This window comes from Manihot esculenta, chromosome 2 (genome assembly GCF_001659605.2).
Source record: "Manihot esculenta cultivar AM560-2 chromosome 2, M.esculenta_v8, whole genome shotgun sequence".
NCBI lineage: Eukaryota > Viridiplantae > Streptophyta > Magnoliopsida > Malpighiales > Euphorbiaceae > Manihot > Manihot esculenta.
In genome coordinates this window covers 1,900,360-1,919,506 of record NC_035162.2, presented here as the reverse complement: position 1 = coordinate 1,919,506, position 19,147 = coordinate 1,900,360, and the positions used below count along the sequence as shown (strand labels likewise).

At 33.0% G+C, this 19,147-nt stretch overlaps 3 protein-coding genes across 4 annotated transcripts; 2 read left to right on the top strand and 1 right to left on the bottom strand.

Annotated features, from left to right (window-relative positions):
- Window positions 1-689: 689 nt before the first annotated feature.
- On the bottom strand, window positions 690-7,650 carry LOC110609453 (general transcription and DNA repair factor IIH helicase subunit XPB1). Its single transcript, XM_021749028.2, has 20 exons — window positions 7,502-7,650; window positions 7,333-7,373; window positions 7,176-7,248; window positions 6,893-7,064; window positions 6,557-6,779; window positions 6,416-6,472; window positions 5,686-5,826; window positions 4,977-5,057; window positions 4,684-4,771; window positions 4,087-4,424; window positions 3,937-4,012; window positions 3,640-3,833; window positions 3,365-3,528; window positions 3,202-3,274; window positions 2,942-3,055; window positions 1,710-1,790; window positions 1,528-1,587; window positions 1,364-1,447; window positions 1,147-1,289; window positions 690-995 (listed from the first exon to the last, which is right to left on the bottom strand). The coding sequence occupies exons 1-20, from the start codon at window positions 7,509-7,511 to the stop codon at window positions 902-904; spliced, it is 2,307 nt and encodes a 768-aa protein (XP_021604720.1). The 5' UTR covers window positions 7,512-7,650; the 3' UTR covers window positions 690-901.
- A 109-nt stretch (window positions 7,651-7,759) lies between these two features.
- Window positions 7,760-9,731, top strand: LOC110606923 (mitochondrial import inner membrane translocase subunit TIM14-3). Its single transcript, XM_021745935.2, has 3 exons — window positions 7,760-7,874; window positions 8,249-8,427; window positions 9,222-9,731. Exons 1-3 carry the CDS (start codon window positions 7,872-7,874, stop codon window positions 9,376-9,378), a joined length of 339 nt encoding a protein of 112 aa, XP_021601627.2. The 5' UTR covers window positions 7,760-7,871; the 3' UTR covers window positions 9,379-9,731.
- A 3,302-nt stretch (window positions 9,732-13,033) lies between these two features.
- On the top strand, window positions 13,034-17,749 carry LOC110605909. Of its 2 annotated transcripts, none has more exons than XM_043951040.1 (7): window positions 13,034-13,055; window positions 14,092-14,483; window positions 16,467-16,611; window positions 16,704-16,834; window positions 17,134-17,196; window positions 17,299-17,367; window positions 17,472-17,749. In XM_043951040.1, the coding sequence occupies exons 2-7, from the start codon at window positions 14,292-14,294 to the stop codon at window positions 17,553-17,555; spliced, it is 684 nt and encodes a 227-aa protein (XP_043806975.1). In that variant the 5' UTR covers window positions 13,034-13,055; window positions 14,092-14,291; the 3' UTR covers window positions 17,556-17,749. The 2 variants fall into 2 exon arrangements, with proteins under 2 accessions (XP_043806975.1, XP_021600288.1); XM_021744596.2 differs by lacking the exon at window positions 13,034-13,055 and adding an exon at window positions 13,087-13,293.
- Window positions 17,750-19,147: the final 1,398 nt, after the last annotated feature.

Here is a 19,147-nt window from a genome sequence, read left to right as displayed (position 1 = left end):
TTTTTAATTTCATTTTTTTGAAAAAAAAAAAAAAAAAAACATTCTTCTAAACTAATATGCTATAATCATAGGAAACCCACAAGAAGATGATTATCAATATAATATAGACAAGGGAAGATATTTATTAGCATCTCCAATGAGAGTAGTTTTTTCCATTATGGAACCTCTACATAAAAAATAGGCAATAAAATGAAAGTAGCTCCGCAAATTTTCATTAACTTCAAATATTAACCCTTTAACACCCAATAAATCAAGAACTTCAAATTTAGGGTTCAACAGGTCCCTTTTCCTAATAATAATAATAATAAAATTTATTAAAACAATATTATTTTATTTTATGATATTAGACTTGCTTATTATTTTTAATTAAATAATAATAATAACCTAACCCCAAAGAATCACAAAACCCATCGGAATAAATTGATTCTTAAACTTTACCTGAACCTGCAGAATATCATTCACTACGTTTCATAATGATCTGTACGCTGGAGTTCTGTTTCAAAACTATACTGTATATATAAAGAAATATATAAATAGCCCATATTCAAATTTGCAGATTGTCTCGCCTGCGATTCACAAATGATTTAGTATAAGAATTAAAGTCGGCAGTTAACATGGTAAAATAAGGGATGATTTTGGAACAAAACTAAAGTTTAGATATAGTATTGAAACAAATTAAAACTACGAGATGAAAATAACACAATCCTTTGATGGGAAAAATTACCCCACGCTACGGGGAATGTGCAAAAAGAGCAGATATAAGCAATAAATTTCAATTACAAAAATATAGCTGCATTTAATACACAAAAGAACTGCAAGAAAATCTTCAACTTGAGAGCACCTTTGGTCCTCGAGAGAAGGTAAAATTTTATGCGTGTAAAAAGAACACCAAGTTGACATCTTAGCCATAGCGTCTTTTGAACAGATGATGCCGCTTGGATGGATCCTTCGGTTTACTCTTAATTTGTCCCTGACCAAGTTTGTTCCTTCCAGTACTGCAAATTACGAGAAAACGAATAAGAAGAAAGAGGAGTTGGCTTTGGGTGGCGGCAAATAATGGGGAAGAAGAAAAACAATGAATGGTCTTGAACTCATATTTAGGTTATCCAGAGTAAGACGTCTAAGTTTTCCACAGAGATACCGCACCTGTACTCCATATAAACCATCCCCTTTGCACCTGACATTGCACTCATTGAACCCATCGACCGACGAGCTTTATGAAGCGCTATGTCATCTGCATCTTCTTCCAGCTGCTCTAAGCCAACAGCATCATCACCAGCATTCAAAACCTGATGCATCCAACATTTCATAAACTTGATACTACAACTACCTAAAAGGTAATCAACCATAGAAGCAGAAATACCTTTGCAAGGAGTGACAACTGTTCATCAAGATGGTAGTAGCTCAAATCAGCACCAGAATCAGGTGGAGGCAAGCTTGTTATCACCTGTCAAAGGTTTTTACATACAGCACAAGTAAATTACACAAATATGAGATCTAAGCACACCAATTGTAGCCCTGATGTACCTTAAAGCTGTAACCCTGATCAATCAAAAACTGCTGCCTTTTGGTGGAGTAGTACATTTCCTGCACCCGGATAACACACACACACACAAAAGGGAATTGGTTGGAATAGAATACAACATAATCAACAGGGGTCATGTATGACTTAGGAACATTCTGAGGTTGAGAAACAAAAAGATACATACCTGTGTATCTGTAGAAACAAGGGAATAGAAAAACGCATTGTACTCTTCTTTGCCACCTGCCATCCTATCTTGATGTTTACCCTATTGACCCAAATAAAAAAATAAAAAATACAAGCTTGGAACCACAACACTAAACTAAGCTCAAGTAATATTAGTATGAGAGATTTACTATTTAGTTTTTGGGTATTGTCATTATTAATAAATCAATTCCTGAATTTTCAGAAATCTATTGAAACGTTATTATCTTTTCTCTCCATCAGCAAGATAATCCTACCATCTATTTCTACCGTTAAAAGTATAGCAAAAAACTAAATTACCGTCAAAGAGGAAAACGATAAGAACATTTTAATAAATCTGAGAAAAGATAAAAAAATTTTAATAGATCTGAAAAAAGATAAGGACGTTTCAATAGATTGCTGAAAATGTAAGAATTTGACTTGTTAATAATGACAATACCTAGAAATTTCATTTGAGGACAAAATTAAAATTTAAAATTTTTTCTCTTATTCTTCATCTATTTTTAATGGAAAAAAGGACGGAAAGACTATTTCGTTGACGGAGAGAAAAGATAAGAACGTTATAATAGGTTTCTAAATGTTGAATCCCATATCGATTATGGAAAGGGGTAACGTGCCCCATAGGCACTCCTCCCCTTTGAGCTAGCTTTTGGGGTGAGTTAGGCCTAACCCAAATTTAACATGGTATTAGAGCCTCCCATCCGATGTTGGGCACCCATAAATGTGCCACGGGCGAAAGGGAGTGTGTTGAATCCCACATCGGTTATGGAAAGATGGAAAGAGTAATGTGCCCCTTATATGGGCCATAGACACTCCTCCCCTTGAGCTAGCTTTTGGAGTGAGTTAGTCCTGGCTCAAATTTAACACTAAAAATAGAAGGACTGACTTATTAATAATGGCAATACTCAGAGACTAAGTAGTAAATCTCCCTATTGTTATTTCAGTAGTAGTAGATGTCTTGCTCCACCTAAGCTTTGCTAAACGAAGTCCTTAGAAGTAAATGCAACATAGTGCTGAAAGTTCAGCTTGGTTACTTAAATTCAAACTATTTTATGCTTTCAATGATATAGAAATCTGCATTGTCTCTGTCATAGGCTGATATTAGTAAGTTTTCAAGCAATATGATCTGCTTAACCAAACCAGTACGTGCAACTTGCCAATCGAGTAGAGTGGAGCCAAATTTTATTAAATATTAAAAAGAACTGGGAAACTGACCTTTGCCCTAAGAATACGCCCCAATCGTTGAGCTTCTTGTCGTCTAGAACCAGCATGTGATGAAATCTGAATGATCACATTTGCCTCAGGAATATCTATGGAATTATCACCAACCTACAAATTGCAGAATCAATAAAGATAAGGTTAAATATTGTCGTGTAGACTCCAGCATTTTTATGGAGGTGAATTACATAGCAAGCAAATGGCAGCAAATGAGAGAGAGAGGAGAAAATAATGATTTGAGAATTTCGTCAGAATACCTTCGACAGAAAGATTGTATTTACTTCCTTGCTAGTTTTGAAAGCCTGAAGAATTTTGGTCCTCTCAGCATGGCTGCACATTACACAATTGAATGCACTTTTAAGAGAACTCTAAAAGCAGTCGAAGCCCCACTCTCACACACACACCCAAAAAAAATCCCACCTGGTAGCACCATATATCATAGGTTTGCGAAGTTTCATTGCATACTCGGTGAGTGCAAAGAGATTGTCAGCAAACACAATTATCTTATCACCACGCTGTTGTTCATGGAATCGAATCAGAAACTCACATGCCCTGAACTTATTAGGGTTCATCACATATAGTGCCTGAAAATGTAAGAGAACTTTTATATCACCAAAGGAAAAAAATTATAAATAAATAAAAAGCATACATCTTTATTCTATAACATCTATTAGATTAGCTATAGACCAGCAAACCTGCTTCTTTTTGGAGTTTTCTTTCTTTAGATATTCAGCAAAAAACTCCTTTGTCATTGGACACCATACTTCAGCACACTGTACATTAGCTATAAATCCTCCTTTTACCAGATCCAACCAGTTTGCTTCATACAATTTGGGACCAATAAGGAAGTTCAAGTCTGTAATTCTTTCATCCTCTCTTACAAGTGTGGCTGCAGTTGGAATCACGGGTAAGATTCACTTTCTCAACAAGGAAAGATAGGTGCTAAATAATGGAGATGTGCCCAAACTGAGATGTGCCCAAACTAAAATTACCAGTAAGCCCAAGTTTGCAGTGAGATTTAGTGAGGCTAATAACTTTACGGAACATGTGAGCAGGAACCACATGGACCTAAACAAAAGAAAAAAGCAAAATAAAACTAAAAAGCTGGCAAAATCATGTAAGCATATTGGTTGCATGATTACCTCATCCATGAGAAGCAGTCCCCACTCTCTATTTCTTATTTCTTCAATAATTTTTTCAGATTCTTCAGATCGTTTACCACCAAAAGCAACCATGTTATATGTTGTCACAACCACCCCAGCATTGCCTTGAAATCTTTCTTTGCTATCAGACGTAAACCGACAAATGTGTTCGTCTCGGATGGTAGACCATAGCTGGAACTGGAAGGCCCACTGATCCACAGACACAGCATTTGTTGCTAAACATAGGCAACTTTTCTTTATTCGACATGCTGCAGAAACACCAACCAAGGACTTTCCAGCACCACAAGGTAGTACAATGATGCCAGATCTTGCTCTACCTGTAAACCACCACGAAGGCATGAACAATTAATTTTTGCTCAAGTTAAAAGCTTCTAGAGTGATATAGTTGCAACGATAACTAACTATGACATTGAAAATTGCCTACTAAATTTCAACTAACTTGAAGTACACCACAAAAAAATGAAATCTGAAGACACAAAATCTATTATACTCTAAAGTATGTCTCAGGCCATCCATAGTATAAATGAGTAATACAACCATTTTAAAATTGGATTCAGCAAGTTCCAAACATTTTACCATTTCCAAACATTTTACTAAGGCTCTTTTCTTGATATGGTCGTGGTTGTGCATGAGGCTTCAGTTCCATGTCAAGATCAGGATTGACCTGCAGGGTCAAAAGAGAGTTAACCAATCTTTGCAAACAGGAAAGAATTTGCCAAGTTCCTAAACTCAGCATCTGCAATTATTCATATAACACAACATGACCTTATTTCTCATGTTGTCATCCTATTGCTAATTTATATCAGCTATGTAATGAAAACAACTTGAATCAGAACAGAAGTAGACAAAAGAAGGAATGTATTACATACAGTATCATTTCTAAAGTCGTACTCCTCCAACATAGGATAATTCAAAGCATTTGGCAAGCACCGTTGTTTTACATTTTCAACCTGCCAAGAACCAAGAAACAACTGAAGAAGGTTCCTATGAAGTTCTATCCACATCACAGAGTATCCAATTTCATATGTGATTAACAACACTTGCATAAATAAACCATGAAGAATTATTGGAAGAAATTATATTACAGATCACTAATAAAAAAAAGTTCTATTGAAGCCATAGCCTCATCTACTTAATCAACACAATTTCTTTTCTTTCCTTCTATACCATCTATAATTGAGAAACCAGAAGAAAATTCACAACACCAAAAATAAAAAAATAAAAGGAGCCACCAAAAACTGCATACAGTTCTTAACTACTTATAACCATATGCTTGAAACGAAAGGCAGAAAGAATAACACAGTTCCAGTCATTTATGCCCTAATGTATCTACATTAGGTTTTACTAATGCTAAAACCTTAAAAAGCAGCATTGGGGTTGTCCATGGAAGAGTAGACAGAAAACACACAAATTGATCATCATATGACTACAAATCAGAAAAGCTGCATCATGCATGCAACTCTTCCCCCGTATGCATTAGCTCGCCAGAGCACAAAACTAACAAAACTTGGAATGTGCTTCAAGAAATGAAGCAACTTAAGCATTGGGATTTGACATCCATTTCAGATGTGCAGTTACCTGAGAAGGATCAATCTCAAATGCATGAGTTTCTTTTTCTTCTGCTGCAGCTGCCAATTCTGCTTCATTTAGCAACCCATCATGACCAGTTGCAATTTCTCCGGCAGTTTTACTTATTGTAAAACCATCATTTCCATGTGCCTGCACAAGGATGGAGAAATGAACAGTTCCCAGATACAATTCAAACCACCACTGCTAAAAATGGAGAGAAAGATATAAAGATAGGTTGGAAGAGAGAGATACAGCCACCTTTTATAAATTAAATAGATGAAAAATTAGGCAAGAGATATAACCAACATAAAAATAGAAATGAATGTTACATTAATCCAAATGCACAACACATATAGAACGCAACATTTAAGATGCACAAAAGACTTTTGACAATCATCCAGCAAGAGGAGAAAAAGTTCAGGTGGAACATTACCAATAATGCATAAACAATTACAGCTAATAATTCAGCAAATTGCGCAATTCCGATAGTGATCTCATGGGTTTGGTTACAAAACTAAGAATAAAAGAGCGACTCAGCACACATCACATTTGAGGATTCTGGGAAGGTTATCATATGCAACTTTACCCCAACTCTGCTAAGAAGTTGTTCAGTGGCTGGAAACTGTGACCTCCAGGTCACAGATAGAATAACTTCATCATTACATCCAAACCATTGTACCTATAAACTATTCAGTGTCATAGTATGATTAACTATGTGAATCATACTGAGAAAACAAACCTCAGGAGTTATTCTTGCCCGAGATATAACTTCATCCTTCAACAACCTTTTCAGCACCTGAAACGTGACCATAAACACATTACTACCAGCCATTCAAAACCCAAATATCAAAGAGTAGACACCTAAGAAAAACCATCTTGCCTCTGGAAATGGTGATTCCACAAGGTACCGATTCTTCTTGAGTACAAGCTTCACTTTGCCGTAATTGGCAGTAGAAGCATGTATAAAGTCAATCATCTCTTGAGGCAGCTTTGTTTTGGACAACTTGTTCAGAACAGCTATTATGGTTTCAGTTTCGAGACCCACCGATACGGCAGCATATAATGAATGTGGGGTCAAATTGTATTCGTGCATTGACTCAGGCCTAGAAATACAAATTTACATTCATAAACTCACATTCACAAAAACAAAACATGAGGTATACAAATAAAAACCTGGAATCATGCATATTTTGTGTTAGAAACCGATAACAAATACCTGCAAACGGGCTCGGCAATGGCGATGAGGAAATCGTAGGCCTGTTTGTATAAAGGGGAGAAAGTCTCAAGGAAAATACGACCATCGGCGCAGGCCCATAGCGGCCGACTGGCGTGGTCGAGTTTCAATTCTAATTTGCTAAAATCCCTCTTCTTCCCTTCCTTATCACCGTCTAATTAAACCACGGATAACAAATCAATCTCTCATTAAACATGTTAAAAACAGATGACAACCACCGATCGAGAAATAAAACAAACTTGATTAAAATGGTCGATCATATTACCATCCCGATAATCATCTTCAGCTTCGCCAAAATAGACGTCTTCGTCTTCCATAGCTATACTCCTGTGCTCATCCTGCATTTAAAAGTTCTTGATTTTCGTTTTTTGGGTACATATGAACAGCATAATTATCTTTTCAAAAGTTGCGTTCGGAATGACCTTAGAGGATTTGAGCTTCTTGTACGGGCGACCCTTTTCACCTGAAGATTATCATACGCAAATGTTAAACGTTACCATTTAGAACAGATGAACGATTAAAGAACCAAACATCAAGTAAAGCAAGCTTCAATTTCTTAGTGATAGAAAGATACAAGCTAAGGCCTTTTACCATGTCCCATGTTTCGCTTTGTTCCTCTTTTCTTTCGATCAGAGAAAATTGGCTACTTTCTTCTGTTTCTGCTTAGTAGAGTGCTATTGGAATCGATATATATATGAACGAAGAGACCGCCTCTCAGATCAGGCCTGAAACGGTGAGAGATATATGAGAAGAGAATTTCGTGCGGTGGGGTCCACCTGGGTACAGTGGGCGTGGCGCGCTTGTGGTCTAAAACGGTTGCGTATTGGCGGCCCAGCTCTCATTTATTTCCTTCAGCTCCTAAAGGGCTAAACCACCAAAAACAAACTCCGCTGGCTGTAGCTTCATTCCTTTCTTCGAGCCGCCTACCTTTCTTCTCTATCCTCGGCTGTATATGACATAAATGGTGAGTTTTGATCTGTATCAATGGCTTTTTCTTTCTTTCGGATTATCAAGATTGTTACCCAATTGTTCTTCTATTATAAAGTTTCGAGTTTGCGTGTGTGTGCTAGATTTAAATAGCTGCCCTTTGGTTGCCGAGAAAACGCAGGAAAATCAAAGAAATTCTGGTTTCATGTTTACTTTTTAGGACTTCTGAATATAATAACCCTAAAATTAAACTATCACGAGATTCGAATCCGCCCCTCCTCGTTTTCCCTGTTTTTCTCAGTAATGAAATGAAAATAGGATGATCCCTTAAAAGTTTCGATTTTTCTTTTTTATCTGTCGAATTTATTTGTTTTCCTAGTTATCGAGCTTAAATCGAAAGTTTTGCACCAGGCTACACCATTGATAACAGGGATGGCAATAGCTGCTGCTGCTTACGCGGGCAGATATGGCATCCAGGCTTGGCAGGCATTCAAGGCAAGACCTCCAACTGCTAGGATGCGCAGATTCTATGAGGGTGGTTTTCAACCTGTCATGACGAGGAGAGAAGCAGCTCTAATACTTGGAATTAGGTACGTCTTTTCTCAGAAAATCTAGGTTGTAAATGAATTCATTTCATAAATTTATTAAAAAAATTTAAAATAACTCCGTATTAGGTTTAGAAATGTCTGTTTATATGCATGAACAAGCTTTGACGGTCCCATACCAAGACGAGTATGATTGTTGTTGATGTTGCCTTACCTAAACTACTATTTGATTAGCTAATTGATTCCAGGTTCTTTTGATGTTTGTCTTTTATACTATAACCTGCACGTTGGCATATGATTGTTGTAGGCCATTTTGCTTTTGTAAATATCGCTGAATAAAAGTGCTTATCATTTATTTCCCATAGTTCCACATGCCTTTTGTCATTGGTGTAATTTCCCGAGCGAGAAATCAATCATGTTGATATTGCCTTGCCCCAAGTAGCATTGGAGATAAGCAGCTCTTAACTTTGTGGTTGATAGAGAGTGGTTAATTCATGAATGATTTCCAGCTCCATATGAATCAAAGGAGTTGGTACTAGAAACATACATTATATCCTTACTTTCAGACGTTAGTTCCTTAAATCAGCATGCCTACCTTGTGAATTTGGCCAAAACCTGACACTTAAGTATTCCAAAGGAGGAGATACCTCCACTTTATCCTTGTACGATGCTGAGCTTCACAGCTCTTGTAGCTGGAAATTGATGTCATCGCCTTTGTTACTATCACTGTACATTTTCATTTCTAGTTTATTTGTAAGAAATAGATGTTCTTCAAGTCTCCCAAATGCATGGTGCAAAATAAATGTGTTCAACCTAATATGCCTCTTTTCCTTTGACAGAGAAAGTACTCCATCAGACAAGGTTAGGGAAGCTCATCGGAGGGTGATGGTTGCAAACCATCCAGATGCAGGTGGCAGCCATTACCTTGCTTCTAAAATAAATGAAGCAAAAGATATCTTGCTTGGAAAAGCAAAGGGCAGTGGCTCTGCATTTTAATGCCATTTACCGTGTTTTGCAAACGAGTCAGAATACAAATAATCTTGCAAAAAAGCTCATCAAATTTGGGAAGAAATATTACAATTGCAAATTGAGGGTCTATATGTTCAATCGATTGTTTGAACCCGTAGATGTAACAGTGACCGAGTAAACACCAATTGGAAAAGTATAATGGTTAATAGTTTTTCTTTGTAAACTAAAGAGGTTAGGTGCCTTTCATATTGTAGCCTTACCATTTTTCCCCCCTTTACTGGAGCATTTCCGTCCCTCCTGTTGTCCTTTGATCCTGATATTATTCTGGGCAATGTATTTTTTGTGGAAAATGCTAAAATTTAGTTGAGAAATTGCTATACTGTGACAGTGTCTCAAATATGACAGGTGAGCTTCATTATCTTGATTATTTTGGTTTAACAATCTTGGCAAGGAAGTTTTATCATGGGTATGTTTCCATTGAAAGATTTTAAGAAGAAACAATGTATGAGAAACTGAGTTATTTTCTTGTCATTATTGTTTGGAATTTCTTTCTTCAAAAATCTGGCCCACAATATATATCATTGAAATCTTCTTCTATTAACCCTGCCCCATAATGAATTCAATGTGGCGTAGCTGCAAGGAAATATGAACTTCTTATTTCTTTTATCACATAAACACATCATTGGAGATGCATGTGGAAAGATCAGATCAAGTGTTCTCTGCTTCTAAGTGCATGTTTTTCGTTGATGTTCGGAGCCAAAAACGCTTTGATGTTAGAAAAAGTAATTTAGAAACGGCATAATTTTAAATGTTCATATTTGCTGGTCAGTCCTCTGGATAGTCAATACAAGCTCATTCATAGTTTCCCTTCAATTGAGGAAAATATATATATATATTAATTCTCTTTTGCGAAAAAAAATATATATTTTTTGTGTAAAAGAAATGGATTCTAAAATTTAAACTAGTATCATTACAGTACATGTGAAATTTATATATATATTTATTTATAAATAATTTTTTTATATACTCGAACCGAATCAAGTTGAGCCGTTATAAACTCATATTTGATTAGAAAATAAATTTAAAAGTTCGAGTTGGATCTCGACTCGAACTTTATTTATAAACTTGAATTTGATTTATAAAATAAATATTAAACTTAAATTTAATTCGTAAAAAATTTGTTTATCACAATAACGAGCTAACTCAAATTTTATTCAAAAAACTTAAATTTAAATTTGATTATATTATAAATAAACTCAATATAATTTAAATTTATTTAAGTTATAAATAAATTTAAATTATAAAATTATTTAGAAACTTTTAAATTACATTTTTATTTAATTGAAATCTCTCAAATCTAAAATTAATGAAAAAAAAAATAAATGAGTTATCTTTTTAAAAAAAATTACGATCCTTCATATTCATTCAACTTTCAATGTGGGATTGGTATTAGCAAAACGTACTCGCGAGCCTATTCATAAATTTGGAAATAAGTCGAGTTCGAGTTTAAACGAGTCGAATACTGTTAAGTTCAAATTCGACTCGTTTATTAAATGAGTCTAAAAAGTAAACTCGAGTTCGGTTCATTTCGAATCCGATCGAGTTTATTGAGTCAAGTCTTGAATAACTCACGAATTGTATGGTTCATTTATACTCATAAATAAATTTTAAATACTTATTGTTGAATTACACGTTATAACATGGATTTTACATTATTTATATTTGTTGTTCACATACATATAGAACTTTGTTATGTATTTTTCTTTTAACATACTATCATAGAAATAACTAATAGCTACTTAATTGAATCCATTATGCAATATATGGAATATTTTTTAAAAAAAAATCATATATGAAATAAGTTAAAATAAAATTAAAATAGTTTATGTAATTAATTATTTCTGTAATTATATTAAAAAAGTTATTTCTATAATTTATTACATATGGGTTATTTATGATTTTATTCTTATTAGAGATCAATTACAGTAAAATGATTTTCTTTTTGAGGTAAATTTCTTGAAAAGAACGCATCATTTTTTTTTTAATTGTAAGCATTCTTTAATAATTTTATTCTTATTTGGAATCTAATTTATGTAGTTTTTTTTTTTAATTTTACCTTAATAGGATTTCAACTAATGTAGTTTTTTTAAAATAAAATTATCTTAATAAGTTGCTGTCTATGGGTTCGTTAGTTGCAATTCTTTTTTAATTTTTAAATTAATATAAAAGATGACGCTAATTCTTTGTTACATAATATTAAATTATTATAAATATTTTAACAAAAACCATTATTTTATTGCCCCTTTCTTCTTTTTCTTGTCAATACCCTTTTCTAGTTTTATATATTATAAATTATTTTTTTATTATGCTATTATATTTATGCATTAACAAAATTATATTAAAATAAACTGATCATTTACAACGTAATTTTTAATCCAACAAAATTTAATCACTATTTTTTAAATAGTAAATAATTTAATTTTTAAATCTTTATTTTATTAATAAAAAATTAATAAGTCAACTCAAATTATTATAAATATTAAAATTATAAGTACTGAATTTATAAAATTAAAATTTAAAAAACTAAATTATTTTTTTTTTGAAATGAAAAAAAAACTAAATTATTGTAATCTAATATTTAATTTGAATGAAATAATTATTTCGATAACAAATGAGATTTTATAAATTAAATTATTTTTATTAAAATAATAAAAATTAAATTATAAATTTTATTCGATTTATCCAAAATACAAATGTGCAGGGTAGGCGAAAAAAAAAAAAAAAAAACAATAGCATGTGAGTGGTGGGTCAGGCTTTGAATCCTGAAGCAGGATTTATATGGAGTGCGCTCCAGCTGCAATAGCGGATTTCAAATCCAACTCAATATTTACCCAATTCTTATTTGTTGTTTTAGGAGTTTTTTTTTTTTTTTTTTAAATAAGTAATGTTTTATGATTTTAATATTTTACTAAATGTATTTTTTTTCTGATGTACTCTCTAAGATATTATTTAGATCCATCATATTTATATAAATATTCTAATTAAAGAGTCATATAATATTTTTATATTAATTTTTATTAAAAATTAATAAATTTATTGCACTCATATACAAAATAATAATTAAATAAAAAAAGGGGAGTAGTATTTATATTTTTACTTGCTAGCACTTTTGAAAATGAACTTAAGCATATGCAATTTTAATTTCTTAAGTGATTTTCAAAAATTATTTTTTAAATTGTAAGGATTGAATAATTCATTTTAATAAAAATAGAAATGAATGCTTTTAGAGTTGGTGGCAGTAGCACCAATCAAGGCTCTGTAGATAGGAAATAATAACCTGTAGTTGCAGAAACAGGACACACATGAACATAGTCCATTGATAGCAATTGCGAGATTTTTAAAGCTCTATGGACCATCTGGGCCCCTCAAAATCACGGTGATACAGAAACCTGATTTCATCAAAAACGACAAAAGAAGCCAGTCTGTCTGTAAGCCAATTAGCCGAGTCGATTTCGCAACTCATAGCATGAGCATAGCTGATTATAGTCCCTCCAAAAACAACAAGCAAACAAAGACGCGCAAACTCGGACGTTTCCGGTCTCTCGTCCAAAACTAAGGTAGAATGGCTTTTGATTTTACAGGCGATATCCGGTAAACCGGTGGGGCCGGTTCCAAAGGTGTGACCGTACGGCCCACGGCAGTTGGTAAGCATTTAGTTTGCTTTTGCCTTCCCCTCTCGTCTCTCTCCAGTATATCTGTTTTCTCTCTCACTCTCAAAAGCTGTGCATTTTTTTCGCTGCTGATCACTTCAGAAATTCCACTCTGAAGCCTTTTTCTTTTCTTTCTTCAAAAACATCCCATACAATGCAAACCCTCAGATCCGATTAGTTGCCGATTTATCGCTTCCTAAACACTATCTGAATCGGTTGCATTTCACTTCAGGTATTAGACGTACAAACGTTTGAACTCCTCCTCCTCATCCTCTTCATGCTGTTATTCTTCTTGTATTTATAATATTTATATAGAGAGAGATGGCGACATAAAGGAGATAATCAATTTCTTTTTATTTAAATTTTTGGTATTGAATGCTCATATGGGGTCATTCATGGTTTAACTTTGATAAGCAGAATTGGAAGCTAACTTCGATTAATTAGAACAACAAGCAAAAATGATCACTAATTATGGATTTTTTTTTTTTGGTTTTCCATTTTTCGTTGTTTGTCTTTGTGAAAATTTTTTGAAAGAAAGTTTTGGCTTGTGATTGTTCAAGTTATAAGCTAATTTGGGATTTCCAAATTTGGATTTTCTTTTTAAAAGGTTGCCTTGCTTCCAGAGGTGATGGAATCAAACTTTGAGGATTTTTCTATTGTAATCAAACTTTGAGGATTTTTCTATTGTAAGGGGATGGGATCAAGTGTATTAGATTGCTTATAATGCAGATAAGCTTTGGTATCCGTATGATCGTAGTTGAAAAAGCTTGATTCAAACTGGTATGCGGAGTAGTTGGATAATTTTCAGGTTCAGTATTACGCCGATAATCAATACGGCTGGATTACCGAGGAGTACCCTTTTGAATTGAATCCAACAGTGTTTCATTTATTGAATTCAATCTTAGTCCGTGACTCAGTGATGGCGCATTTTAAGTTTACTTATCAGTTCTCTCTCTCTCTGAATTATTGTTGACGCTGTAAATCTGTGGATTTTTATTTGATACTGATCCTTTTCTTTTTGCATCTCCAGGAACTGTGTTGGAGCTTGAAACTTGATACTGAAGAGAAGATAATTTCGATTTGGTTATACTAATAGCAGTCATTTAGTTTTTCTCACAAAAATTAAATGGGTTTTTCTGCAAAATTGAGTTTTAGATTGTGGGAACTGCGTTAACTTTTCTGGGGGCTTCTTTGCTATCTGGGTGTTCATCAACATTTGGAGAGGTAAAGATGTTAGAGACCGAGCTATATTCTTCTCGGATACTTTCTCCTTTCAGAGAGGAAAGTTGTGATGAAGAGCTTTCTGTGCTTCCTAGACACACCAAAGTAATTGTCACCGGAAACAACAGAACAAAGTCGGTGCTGGTTGGTTTGCAAGGCGTGGTCAAGAAGGCAGTTGGGCTTGGGGGCTGGCATTGGCTGGTATTTGCTTATAATTTTTAGTGTTAAATCATTCGATAATATAATAACCATTGCGTTGTTTTGCGGACAAACTTTTTATCGATAATTTTATATGCTTCTCCTCTTTACTCGTATTTTAGCCACCTCGTTTTCAATAACGCTTTTAGTAATTTTGCACGATCACTGTTATGTTAGAAAATCTTTTTCTAATAGAGTTCCGGGAAATTGTTAAAAAAAGCAAGTTAAAAATCCAAGTTTTTTTTATTTAAAAAAAATCGATATTGCGTTTGGATTGGTCAAGTTTGATCCATGGGTTTAGATTCTGGCAAAATTCATTGCACGCGTCTGCTAAATTTTTATTGATATGGATTTGAATGTCATAAAATAGAAAAATTTATAGATTGCCATCATTTCAAAAAAAGAAAAATCCAATATTTTTATTTTAAGTTTACATGAATGTCATATTCAAATTAAACATATTCTAAGAGTATCAAGTGTGAGTGTTTTCTTTGTTTTAGGTCTAAAGGTAACGTTCTTTTTAAAAAAAAAAAAATGGTAACTTCATTTAATTTTTTTCCTCCGTCATTGCTTTATTGTAATATGGGACCTTCATATTTCGTAGGTGATAGATTATTTCGGTGGTTTTATTCTTTTTGGTTAAACTTTATGAATATTAATTACTTAATAGTGATTTTGTATGGACAATTTGGTTTCACACACGTTTATAGTGCTCTGCAATTCGTTCTTCTTATTTTCTCACAATAGTCGATTGGCGTTCGTATAACAAGTATATAAAAGACCGTGTTTTAGGGAACTTTAAGATATTTAGCCTCAGCTTCGAGCAATCTCTCTCTTTTTTGTTTTTCACATCTTTTAGCTGGTGGAACTATGTCTCTCAAAGTAAGTGCACTGGCTTTTAAGATACAAACGACTCATTGGGTTATCAATAATTGTTACGTTCTGATTTAACTTCTTTTTTCTTCTTAGAAAATTCTTTAAAATTATCAATTCTTTGAAAGGATTCTTTGCCATTGTCATACAACGTTTATAGTTGATTTATTTTTCTTGCTTTTTTATGGAATCTTGAAACCTTAAGCATGTCTTTTTAACCAGGTACATTCAATGAAATCTTGTGATTCTTTTTTCTTGCTGAAGTTGTCCTAATATGATGTAACCTGAATTCTGGATACTTTTATTGCACGCAGAGCATGGAGATTCCTGGTAGACGTGGTTTTCTTGAAAATTAAGATCCTTTAAAATAATGAAAGTGGGGTTCGTTTTTCTTTAGTTAATTACTATCTTTAACATATATTGTTAGTAAGCCACTATTTCTTAAAGGGACCAGCCAGAATTCTGGTGAAATATTTGTGTAGATTTGGTTTACCAACGTGGTTGCGGATTAATATAATGATATTTCCTCACTTAAATTCACAATTCATAATTCAGAGATAATTATAGATAAACATCGTTGGTGTAGTTTATAGATGATGTGAGAGACTCATCAAGGATTGGTCTTAATTCTGATGTATTCCCTCTCCCCATAAAAATTTAAAACAGAGAGAGAGAGGCAGAGGGGAACCATATTTAGAGCCAAAAATTGATAAAGTATTTAGTCAGTCAAACTATGAAAAAACCATCGTAATGAAGAATTGGAAAGCATTGGTTCAAGTAAAAACTACTTTTTTTTGAGACAAAAAAAATGTTTAAACTGCTCTGTCTTTTAAAAAATTACTAGTATCATATTCATTCAATGGCTTCCTTTTTTCGCTGATTTGCTTCAAGTTTTGCAAATGTCAGAAGACTAGAAATCTATTATTGATGAAAGGTAAAGATTTATTGTTTTGCAGATTTTGGAAGTTGCATAGGATGAGATGGATCTTCCTGTGATTGACTGTTGGTCACTAATTGCTTGTTCTTTAATGCACTATTTTGCTTCCCATATATCCTTTTGTTGTGGGTTTAATGGATGTTCAATGTGCATCCTTGATGTTTTTCACTTGCCAGGTTCTAAAAAATGGAGTTGAAGTTAAGCTGCAAAGGAATGCATTAAGTGTGTTGGCACGTGCCACTGGAAGTGAAGTAGTAGATGAAGATAATGATGTTGATACTAGCAGTGGCTCAGAGATTTGTTCACAGGACCATGATTTCTGTATGGACACTTGATGAGACTGTTGATTTTGTTTATCCTATTTTTCCATTTTATAAGATATATCTGTACTCATGTGGATATAACTTGGGCAGCTAGTGGCACCGAGTTCCTTAAATTTAGAAAGCCAAGGGTTCGCTCAACCAGGCCACGCATTCCATTAGCAAATTCAACAAGTTCTAGCGGTTGCGTAGATGCTGAATCGATTATTCATCCACTCCAATCGGTAAGAGATCTCAAACAGTAGGGCATCCAAGTAGTTAGGCTCCTGTCATGCGTATCTTACATTTGAGCCATAGATCTAAAACCTAAGCTGGGTGGAACATATTTGGCGCATCTGAATTGGAAGAACTGATCGGTTCTCCCCCAAGCGAAGAAGGTTACGTGGAATAGGATTCTTTCATTGAGAAAAATTGATGGCATATTCTTTGTTTTGATACCATTTTGTGACACTATACAGACAAATATTTACTACAAAGTAACAAGTGACATTAACATGTTCCCAAAATTTTTGTGGATACTCAGAAGGTGAATTTGGCAAAACTATCAACAGAATCATTACGGAGATATTGCAGAAGCTTTAACCTTGTGAGTCTTTACTTGGACATTGCACCTATGTTATTATATTACTATTATTATCATCTGGAGTGTTAGTTAAATTTTTACTCGGTATTATGCAAATTTAATTAGGAGGGTGTGCATTCCAAATCAACAAGGGATCAAATGCTTAATGTTGTGCAACAGCACTTTGCTTCACAGGTTTTTTCTCTCTCCCTTACACGCGAGCTCCCAAGTCACAAGCACATGATAGGAGCTCTTCTAAATCTGCCTTAATCTAAATCTGATATATTTTATTGTTGCAGCAACCACTGGATGAGGTGCAAGTGATTGAAGAATTCATTAAAGCTAAAAAGAGAAAGAAACTAGCTGACAGACCAACGGAGTGAGATTTCTGAATGTTTGAGACCTTGTATAATTATATACTCATAATCTCTTAACATATAGAGTAGATCTGATCATATACTGATATGGGAGATGGCTCATTAGTAAATGACAGTGTCTCAGATTCTAACCATGTAACATTTGGCTGATGTCTAGTTGACTTCCAGTAGATATATGATTAAGATCGATTATTAGCTAACTGACTTGATATAATGAGATTTAGACAGTAGAGGTTGGGGCAGCTACTAAATATCTTCTGATCCATTGCATTCTTTTTCTGAACATCTTCATTCTCCTTAGAGATTTTGCTTTGACAGTGGTAACTGAAAATGGAAAAAGGTTGCAAGTTTAATGTCGGTGATCATGTTAGATGGTCTCTCTAAATGGACAATACAGGCACTTCTAGTTTTTACATAAACATGTATAAGGGCTGGTGCAAAATCATAATGCCTGCGGTGGGTGAATTCTGTAATCTTTTGGAATGAAATTACCAGCCATAGTAGGCTATTGATTCCAGTCCACTCTTTTCTCGATGGCAAAAAAGTAGAGAGAAATGTATTCATTGGCACTTGAGAAGATGCCCCAGAAGCCACAGACTCCAAGCTAATGGCTTAGTCAGGCTTAATGAGGTACCACACTAAGCAAATATCTTTGTTTTTTTTTTTTTTTCACAAAAATAATCACGTCAAACGAAGGGGATACAAATCTATCAATCAAACAGGATCTTCCAAACAAGTTAATCTTCTCAAATATTTATAAAAGATATTATATCCTTCATTATAAGGTTTACTAACTTGAGCATCCATAAGATTCCCAAGCCATTCAACTGGTACTCTTGATTTATTGCAGTATCTAGCATAAAAATGTTTTAAAAAAAACTTTGTTTTCTTATCTAATTTAAATGGAAACTCTTAACTATTATGTGAGAAGTTCATATACAGATGGTGATTTTATAAAATCTTTTTTAAAAGTTTAATTTTTTAAAAAATTTGTAGAATTTAAATATATTAATTTAACCTTTACTTAAAACTTAAATTTATGAATATGATTAAAAAAATGCTCAATTAATTTAAAATGGTTCAATATTTACGTGTATTTATATTTTAATTCATATATTTTAATTTTAGTTTAATTGAGCTAATTTTTATATTTTAGTGTAATTTTAGCCGATTTGTATATTTTTAAAATTAATAGTTTATGTGGCAATATGATAATATTGCTTATATGCACTATATTATTATAAATAATTAAAAAATATTTAATATTTATATTATTTGCGTTTTAATTTAAATATTTAAATTTTAGCTTAATTAATTTAATATTTATATTTATATTTACGTGTAATTTTAATTAATTTTTAAAAATTAAAAATAAAAATTAAATAGAAAGTTAAAAATAATATTTTATTATTTTTTAAATATAAATTAATTTTAGATATAAAAATAATATAAACTTATATTTAATCATAATTAAATAATATATTTAATTATAAAAATAACAATAAATCTACAATTAACAGTTTTAACAGTAGTTAAATTTTATATTAATAATTATAAAAATTTTATAATAAATATATTATTTTTAATTATTTTATATA

Bases quoted from the DNA above. Each gene is read 5' to 3' on its own strand.
- LOC110606923 (XM_021745935.2), top strand. The intron at 8,428-9,221 runs GTACGTCTTTTC...TTCCTTTGACAG, and splicing joins GCTCTAATACTTGGAATTAG to AGAAAGTACTCCATCAGACA.
- LOC110605909 (XM_043951040.1), top strand. From the start codon at position 14,292: ATGTTAGAGACCGAGCTATATTCTTCTCGGATACTTTCTCCTTTCAGA. The intron at 14,484-16,466 runs GTATTTGCTTAT...TTCACTTGCCAG, and splicing joins TTGGGGGCTGGCATTGGCTG to GTTCTAAAAAATGGAGTTGA. The intron at 17,368-17,471 runs GTTTTTTCTCTC...TTATTGTTGCAG, and splicing joins AACAGCACTTTGCTTCACAG to CAACCACTGGATGAGGTGCA.
- LOC110609453 (XM_021749028.2), bottom strand. The intron at 5,827-6,415 runs GTTTGTTTTCTC...ATCCTTGTGCAG, and splicing joins GGGCAAGAATAACTCCTGAG to GCACATGGAAATGATGGTTT. The intron at 1,791-2,941 runs GTCAGTTTCCCA...TTGGGTCAATAG, and splicing joins GGCGTATTCTTAGGGCAAAG to GGTAAACATCAAGATAGGAT.